General features: G+C 43.2%; 1 protein-coding gene across 1 annotated transcript in view; it reads left to right on the forward strand.

Moving 5' to 3' along the window:
* Window positions 1-9,204, forward strand: part of LOC139577206 (ras and EF-hand domain-containing protein-like) — a 31,259-nt gene extending 22,055 nt beyond the window's left edge. The window contains exons 15-17 of the mRNA XM_071404140.1: window positions 3,834-3,953; window positions 5,815-5,891; window positions 6,234-9,204. Coding sequence (XP_071260241.1) covers window positions 3,834-3,953; window positions 5,815-5,891; window positions 6,234-6,339 — 303 coding nt within the window. The 3' untranslated portion in view covers window positions 6,340-9,204. The remainder of the gene's footprint in view (window positions 1-3,833; window positions 3,954-5,814; window positions 5,892-6,233) is intronic.
* The last annotated feature ends 769 nt before the right edge of the window (window positions 9,205-9,973 follow it).

Here is a 9,973-nt window from a genome sequence, read left to right on the forward strand (position 1 = left end):
CTAGATAACACAAAACATTCAATACATTTAATGTAGTGACTTTGGAATGGTTGGGGCTTTGATGTATAAGAATTTGAGGTTTTGTCATCACAACAATATGCAATAGATGAAGCCTGCTGAAGTCCCTATGCACATGTTGTCGAGTGTCATTTGATGGGTGACAAGTGCAGTATTTGACCCAAGTGTCGGAAAATTGTGTTCTCACTCTGTTTTTCACTCTTTTATGTGCAGTCTACATGTAAGTGCTATGTGTTGCATGTGTGTGTTTGATTCTTGATGACTTTCACTTTGCTATAATAGATGTATGCTACGTACGGTACTGCCTGTGAATTTGTGTTGCATTGCTTGAGTGACTGAGTAGTGTGCATTTAAATACACATACAGTACCAGTCAAAAGTTTGGACACACCTACAGTACTCATTCAAGAGTTTTTCTTTATTTTTACTGTTTTCTACATTGTAGAATAATAGTAAAGACATCAAAACTATGAAATAACACATATGGAATCATGTAGTAAATGTGTTAAACAAATCAAAATATTTTATATTTTAGATTCTTCAAAGTAGCCACCCTTTGCCTAGATGATAGCTTTGCACACTCTTGGAATTCTCTCAACCAGCTACACCTGGAATGCTTTTCCAACAGTCTTGAAGGAGTTCCCACATATGCTGAGCACTTGTTGGCTGCTTTGCCTTCTCTCTGCGGTCCAACTCATCCCAAACCATCTCAATTGGGTTGAGATCGGGGGATTGTGGAGGCCAGGTCATCTGATGCAGCACTCCATCACTCTCCTTGGTCAAATAGCCCTTACACAGCCTGGGGGTGTGCTGGGTCATTAAGCGCAAACCAGATGGGATGGCGTATCGCTGCAGAATGCAGTGGTAGCCATCCTGGTTAAGTGTGCCTTGAATTCTAAATAAATCACAGACAGTGTCACCAGCAAAGCACCATCACACCTCCTCCTCCATGCTTCACGGTGGGAACCACACATGCGGAGATCATCTGTTCTCCTACACTGCGTCTCACAAAGACACGGCGGTTGGAACCAAAAATCTCAAATTTGAACTCATCAGACCAAAGGACAGATTTCCACCGGTCTAATGTCCATTGCTCGTGTTTCTTGACCCAAGAAACACGAGCAATGTGTCCTTTAGTAGTGGTTTCTTTGCAGCAATTTGACCATGAAGGCCTGATTCACACAGTCTCCTCTGAACAGTTGATGCTGAGGTATGTCTGTTACTTGAACACTGTGAAGCATTTATTTGGGCTGCAATCTGAGGTGCAGTTACCTCTACTGAACTCATCATCTGCAGCAGAGGTAACTCTGCGTCTTCCTTTCCTGTGAGAGTCCTCATGAGAGCCAGTTTCAACATAGCGCTTGATGGTTTTTGCGACTGAACTTGAAGAAACTTTCAAAGTTCTTGAAATGTTCCGCATTGACTGACCATCATGTCTTTAAGTAATGATGGGCTGTCGTTTCTCTTTGCTTATTTGAACTGTTCTTACCATAATATGGACTTGGTCTTTTACCAAATAGGGCTATCTTCTGTATATCACCCCTACTTTCTCACAACACAACTGATTAGCTCAAACGCATTAAGAAGGAAAGAAATTCCATAAATTGACTTTTTACAAGGCACACCTGTTAATTGATCAAATCAAATCAAGAATCGGCTTTCTATTCCGCAACAAAGCCTCCTTCACTCACGCCGCCAAACTTACCCTAGTAAAACTGACTATCCTACCGATCCTCGACTTCGGCGATGTCATCTACAAAATAGCTTCCAATACTCTACTCAGCAAACTGGATGCAGTTTATCACAGTGCCATTCGTTTTGTTACTAAAGCACCTTATACGACCCACCACTGCGACCTGTATGCCCTAGTCGGCTGGCCCTCGCTACATGTTCGTCGTCAGACCCACTGGCTCCAGGTCATCTACAAGGCTATGCTAGGTAAAGTGCCGCCTTATCTCAGTTCACTGGTCACGATGGCTACACCCACCCGCAACACGCGCTCCAGCAGGTGTATCTCACTGATCATCCCTAAAGCCAAAACCTCATTTGGACGCCTTTCCTTCCAGTTCTCTGCTGCCTGCGACTGGAACGAATTGCAAAAATCTCTGAAGTTGGAGACTTATCTCCCTCAACAACTTTAAAAATCTGCTATCCGAGCAGCTAACCGATCGCTGCAGCTGTACATAGTCCATCTGTAAACTACCCACCCAATTTACCTACCTCACCCCCCATACTGCTTTTATTTATTTACTTTTCTGCTCTTTTGCACACCAGTATCTCTTCTTGCACATGATCATTTGATGATTTATCACTCCAGTGTTAATCTGCTAAATTGTAATTATTCGATTTATTGCCTACCTCATGCCTTTTGCACAAATTGTATATAGATTCTCTTTTTTTTCTACCATGTTATTGACTTGTTTATTGTTTACTCCATGTGTAACTCTGTGTTGTCTGTTCACACTGCTATGCTTTATCTTGGCCAGGTCGCAGTTGCAAATGAGAACTTGTTCTCAACTAGCCTACCTGGTTAAATAAAGGTGAAATAAAAAATAAAATAAAAAATTGAAATGCATTCCAGGTGACTACCTCATGAAGCTGGTTGAGAGAATACCAAGAGTGTGCAAAGCTGTAATCAAGGCAAAGACTGGCTACTTTGAAGAATCTCATATATAAAATATATTTTGATTTGTTTAACACTTTGTTTGTTACTACATGATTCCATATGTGTTATTTCACAGTGTTGATGTCTTCACTATTATTCTACAATGTATAAAATAGTAAAAATCAAGAAAACCCCTTGAATAAGTAGGTGTGTCCAAACCTTTGACTGGTACTGTACGTACACACGTGTGTTGGATTGATTGTTAATGGTGTCAAGAGATTGATGTTTGATCCACTTTCATTGTTGTAGCTCTTGAATCATTTGACTGTATTTCAGTTGATAACGCTATGTGTGCAGTTGCTGTGTTGCATGTTTGCGGTGTAGTTGTGGAGTTGTGCTGTCTGTGATGACAATATATGCATCTAAAATGGAACACTATTCCCTATATTGTGCACTATACACTGAGTTTACAAAACATTAAGAACACCTGCTCTTTCCATGAAATCCTCTTCAATCAGTGTGTAGATGAAGGGGAGGAGACAAGCTTTGAGACATGGATTGTGTATGTGTGTTGTTCAGAGGGTGAATTGGCAAGACAAAAGATGTAAGTGCATGGTATGGCAGTAGGTGTCAGGCGCTCTGGTTTGTGTCAAGAACTGCAATGCTGTTGGATTTTTCACGCTCAACAGTTTCCCGTGTGTATCAAGAAGGGTCCACCACCCAAAGGACATCCAGCCAACTTGACAACTGTGGGAAGCATTGGAGTCAACATGGACCAGTATCCCTATGGAAACGCTTTCGACACCTTGAAGACTGCATGCCCCGACAAATTTAAGCTGTTCTGAGAGCAGAGGGGGGGGGGGGGGTGCGCAACACAATATTAGGAAGGTGTTTCTAATGTGAGGTATACTCACTGTATGTAGCCACGCGAGTTACACTGTTTTCGCAACTTTGCATAATTATGCATTTTTCCAGCCTCGCGAGCCACATTGATCTTACATGAATATACGCTACTTGGAAAAACACGTATGGGCCCTAGTCAAAAACAGTACACTATAAATACTGGGGGGAAAAATACCTTGATCAAAACAAAGTAGTGCACTATAAATACTGGGGGGGGAAATACCTTGATCAAAACAAAGTAGTGCACTATAAAGGGAATGGTGTGCCATTTGGGACTGTTGTTTTACCTGCTGTCCATATCTGTTCAGGACGTGTCCCAGGACGACATCCCCATCATGCTGGTGGGGAATAAGAGTGACCTGAGAGAGCAGGCTCTGCAGGACGGGATCACCTGTGTCTCCACCAGCTACGGGGAGAAACTGGCCATGGTGAGACCGCTCAACCTCAACATCTTAGCACTTTTACTTAACATAAGGGCCAAGTTGTGTTACCCGTGGCAAGGAAACTCCAAACCCTAGTTACATTTTGGTCATTTGGAAGATACTTTTATCCAGAGCGACTTATAGATGCTTCTACTTGTACCCTAGAACTGTTTCCCCACTCCAGTCCTCAAGTAACACAAACGGTACCCCCAACAGTACCCCCAACAGTACCTCCAACAGTACCTCCAACAGTACCTCCAACAGTACCCCCAACGGTACCCCCAACGGTACCCCCAACGGTACCTCCAACGGTACCTCCAACGGTACCCCCAACGGTACCCCCAACAGTACCCCCAACGGTACCCCCAACAGTACCCCCAACAGTACCTCCAACGGTACCTCCAACGGTACCCCCAACGGTACCCCCAACAGTACCCCCAACGGTACCCCCAACAGTACCTCCAACGGTACCCCCAACGGTACCTCCAACGGTACCCCCAACGGTACCCCCAACGGTACCCCCAACGGTACCTCCAACGGTACCCCCAACAGTACCTCCAACGGTACCTCCAACGGTACCCCCAACGGTACCTCCAACGGTACCCCCAACGGTACCCCCAACAGTACCCCCAACGGTACCCCCAACGGTACCCCCAACAGTACCTCCAGCAGTACCTCCAACAGTACCCCCAACAGTACCCCCAACAGTACCTCCAACAGTACCCCCAACAGTACCCCCAACAGTACCCCCAACGGTACCTCCAACGGTACCCCCAACAGTACCCCCAACAGTACCTCCAACAGTACCCCCAACAGTACCCCCAACAGTACCCCCAACAGTACCCCCAACGGTACCCCCAACAGTACCCCCAACAGTACCTCCAACGGTACACATTTTTATTGTAGCCCTGGACAAACACACCTGATTCAACTTGGGCCTCCAACAAAAATGAGTGCTGTACCCGAGGACTGGTGTTGGAAAACACAGTTCTAGGGTACAACTAGAAGTCACTTTGGGTAAACTGTTAGTCACTCTGGGTAAAATCATCTGCTAAATGACCAAAATGTAAATGTAACTAGGGGTTGGAGTCCACTGCCCTACAATATAGTCTAGAACTGGGACCCAGAATTTTGCCTAATCAGGTGACATGGTCTGGCAGACTCCTCGGTCCGCTTATTATGTATCAAACTTTATTATGTATTAAACTACTAGCACACAACTCAGACACCCATGCATACCCCACAAGACATGGCACCAGAGGTCTCTTCACAATCCCCAAGTCCACTACAGACTATGGGAGGCACAGAGTACTACATAGAGCCATGACTACAGGTAACTGATGCAAGCAGTAGAATCAGATTTTAAAAAACAGATAAAAATACACCTTATGGAACAGCAGGAACAGTGAAGAGACACACACACAGGCACAGACACACGTACTCTACACACACGTACACATGGATTTTGTATTGTAGGTATGTGGTAGTAGAGTAGTGGCCTGAGGGCACACACTTAATGTTGCTGGACCCCAGGAAGAGTAGCTGCTGCTTTGGCAGGAACTAATGTGGATCCTTAATAAATACAAATATAAATACAAACTTCGGCCTGATTGAGAGGTCATGTCTAGAAGGGATCCAGCTCTTGTCAAATTTATGTCAAAAGTTGATTTATTATTTTATAATTTAGCATTTTAGCCAACCCTAACCCTTTTCCTAACCTTAACCTAATTATCCTAACCTGCCACATTAATTATCCTAATCTGCTGCATAAGTTCTCCTAAACCTGCTACGAAAAGTCAATTCTGACAAAAGCTGGATCCCTTCTAGCCATGACCTGATTGAGAGTTGTGTTGTTGTTTCCTATCAGACTTATAACGCCCTCTTCTGTGAGACCAGTGCCAAAGACGGCTCCAATGTCATAGAGGCCGTGCTGCATCTGGCCAGGTAAGATATACCAGGTCCTAGTCATCTGTTGTCTCTCTCTGCTTAGTGATATTTAACTGTCCACGGAGTACTCTCTGATCTGTCTGCTTTGGATACGTTTTGATAAGGATATTTTCCTAAACTGTTCTTACAATACCAACATGTAGAACAACATGTAAAGCTTTGCTGCCCTCTAGTGTGCAATAATGTTATTTAACGTCCATCATATTCACACTAATGCCCATACAGTGGAAGTGTGCCTCTCACTCACTCACTCACTCACTCACTCACTCACTCACTCACTCACTCACTCACTCACTCACTCACTCACTCACTCACTCACTCGCTCTCTCGCTCTCTCAGAGAGGTGACCAAGCAGGTTCATGGGGCTGAGGACCAGGGGTCTGTGACTAACCTCTATAGAAATCCCAACAAGAAGATGCCCACCGTCACCTGCTGCACAGGATAAGATACCGAACAGAAACGCTACTAGAGTAACCAAAACTCACCACCTAAGGAACCGCATCAACAGAACACCACAATACTAGAACACTGTGTCCAACAGCAGAACAAGAGAACAATGGGACTTCAGAAGAAAAGAACACAGGAGAATCTGATCAGAACACTAGAGAACTGTACAGTAAAACTAGAACCACAAGACAGCTGGTTTTCTCATATAACATCAACTGTACTGCTTAATGCTATAGGATAACTCATATTGAGCTGTTTAGAAAGACAGCTAATGCCTGTGTGTGTGTGTGTGTCTGTTTGTTTGATTATGCGCTTGCAATGAATGCATGGGTGCTTGTGTTATATGCAGACGTCATTCACATCCTGGTTAGTAGTGAAATCTAATCTCCTATGCTGTTGATTGTGTCTTATGAAACCTCTGTGTGTACCCAATAGTCATACATTTGAAGTCAGAAGTTTACATACACTTAGGTTGTAGTCATTAAAACTCGTTTTTCAACCACTCCACAAATGTCTTGTTAACAAACTATAGTTTGGCAAGTCGGTTAGGACATCTACTTTGTGCATGACACAAGTAATCTTTCCAACAATTGTTTACAGACAGATTATTTCACTTATTATTCACTGCATCACAAGTCCAGTGGATCAGAAGTTTACATACACTAAGTTGACTGTGCCTTTAAACAGCTTGGAAATTTCAGAAAATTATGTCATGGCTTTAGAAGCTTCTGATAGGCCAATTGACATAATGTAATGAGTCAATTGGAGGTGTACCTGTGGATGTATTTCAAGGCCTACCTTCAAACTCAGTGCCTCTTTGCTTGACATCATGGGAAAATCAAAAGAAATCAGCCAAGACCTCAGAAAAAAAATTGTAGACCTCCACAAGTCTGGTTCATCCTTGGGAGCAATTTCCAAACGCCTGAAGGTACCACGTTCATCTGTACAAACAGTAGTACGTAAGTATAAACACCATGGGACCACGCAGCCGTCATACCGCTCAGGAAGGAGATGCGTTCTGTCTACTAGAGATGAACGTACTTTGGTGCGAAAAGTGCAAATCAATCCCAGAACAACAGCAAAGGACCTTGTGAAGATGCTGGAGGAAACGGGTACAAAAGTATCTATATCCACAGCAAAACGAGTCCTATATCGACATAACCTGAAAGGCCGCTCAGCAAGGCCGCTCAGCTCACTGCTCCAAAACCGCCATAAAAAAGCCAGACTAAGGTTTGCAACTGCAAATGGGGCAAAGATCGTACTTTTTGGAGAAATGTCCTCTGGTCTGATGAAACAAAAATAGAACTGTTTGGCCATAATGACCATCATTATGCTTGGAGGAAAAAGGGGAGGCTTGCAAGCCGAAGAATACCATCCCAACCGTGAAGCACAGGGGTGGCAGCATCATGTTGTGGGGGTGCTTTGCTGCAGGAGGGACTGGTGCACTTCACAAAATAGATGGTATCATGAGGTAGGACAATTATGTGGAAATCTTGAATTAAACATCTCGAAACATCAGTCAGGAAGTTAAAGCTTGGTCGCAAATGGGTCTTCCAAATGGACAATGACCCAAGCATACTTCCAAAGTTGTGGCAAAATGGCTTAAGGACAACAAAGTCAAGGTATTGGAGTGGCCATCACAAAGCCCTGACCTCAATCCTATAGAAAATTTGTGGGAAGAACTGAAAAAGCGTGTGCGAGCAAGGAGGCCCACAAACCTGACTCAGTTACATCAGCTCTGTCAAGAGGCTCTGTCAACTTATTGTGGGAAGCTTGTGGAAGGCTACCCGAAACGTTTGACCCAAGTTAAACAATTTAAAGGCAATGCTACCAAATACTAATTAAGTGTATGTAAACTTCTGACCCACTGGGAATGTGATGAAAGAAATAAAAGCTGAAATAAATCATTCTCTCTACTAATATTCTGACATTTCACATTCTTAAAATAAAGTGGTGATCCTAACTGACCTAAAACAGGGAATTTTTTACTAGGATTAAATGTCAGGAATTGTGAAAAACGTGAGTTTAAATGTATTTGGCTAAGGTGTATGTAAACTTCCGACTTCAAATGTATGTATCACAGATAGCTATTGTGTATATATATATATATACTGTCTGTCACTCTCTGTACATTGATATACACTGTATATCAATGTACAGACAGTGACTGCCAAGTACCAAGTACTATATTCACAACAAGCCACTAGTAGAAAGTCACTGGCATATTTTTAAGTTAACTATGACATCGTACATGATGAGGAGAGACAGATGCACAGGATAGGTGGAGAACAGGAAGGTCCAACAGCACAGTAGAGAAAGGTTATTTATAACAATGAAAGAATCTTCTTTTATGGAAGCTTTTTATTACTAAGAGGGACGTGTAGATAGTGGACGAGCTACAGCAAATAGAATCACATTCTAGTTTTGTGATCGTAGAGACAGAAGTGTCTGAAACACCCTCCATGTACAGTATTTGTGATGAAGAGAAACAACTGCTTGATCAGGGAAGGAATGTTATTATGTCAGTTGAGCGAGCATACTGTATGTCTGATTTCTGATTGGAGGAGCCAAGAGCAACGTCTGGAGAGAGTGATTCTGATTGGATGAACCTGGTTTGTGTGCGTGTGGTGTGAATGCATATAGGCAAGTTTTATGTCTGTGTATATATTTTACAATAGTTTCATAATTAATATATAATGTCATGTTAGAGTTGCCGTTTGCCCGATTTATTTGGAACTCTCCCAGGTGACTGATGATGTCACTGTGAGCCCACACCTGTCTGTCTCTTTTGTCTTGTCTGTCTGAGCCCCCAATGTGCTCATACTCAAAGCACTTTACTATTAAAATGTAGCATGAACAAAAACCAGTGTCGTATGTATAGCCTTGTCCAGGCAGAGCCTGAACAGAGTGGAATGTTTAATGTTGCATCATTTATCTGGAGACTCATCTGCTGAAACCAAGGCAGTTCATGTCATAGGACAGTTTGTTTAAATAACAGCTACTCTCTCGCTCTGTCACACATACACACACACACACACCCCCCAAGGCTGCGTTTACACAGGTAGCCCAATTCTGATATTTCTTCCACTAATTGGTCTTTTGACCAATCACATCAGATCATTATTTTTTATCTGATTGGTCAAAGGATTAATTAGTGAGAAAAAATATCAGAATTGGTCTGCCTGTGTAAACGCAGCCTAAATGTCCATGAAATCGCTGAAGGGGAAACAATTTCAACTATCAGGTAACTTCACACTAAATTTGATGTCACCCATATTCCCTGAGAGTGTTTACGTGGAGGCCCTCTGAGCTGTGTGAATAGCTGCAGCATATGTCAGTGTTTATTCAGCCCGTTGGTGTCTGGAGGCCTGGCACGGAGCCCAGCCCCACCTCCCATCTGTTTACATTGTCATGAGCTTGATGAGGCGAGCCCAGTCATTAGTCAAACAACATGTGGGGTGGGGGCAGACAGGCAAGCAGGCAGGGGGATAATTAAATATTCACAAATGTGTAGCAGGCAAGGTTAATGTTTGGAATGGATTCATTAATTTGATGTGGGAGGAACAGCAGCGTGTCATAATCCCTTTTTTATGGCCACCCAGCTGAGTCCCAGTATGTCATCACTGTTGGAC

The sequence above is a fragment of the Salvelinus alpinus genome, chromosome 5 (assembly GCF_045679555.1).
Source record: "Salvelinus alpinus chromosome 5, SLU_Salpinus.1, whole genome shotgun sequence".
Taxonomy (NCBI): domain Eukaryota; kingdom Metazoa; phylum Chordata; class Actinopteri; order Salmoniformes; family Salmonidae; genus Salvelinus; species Salvelinus alpinus.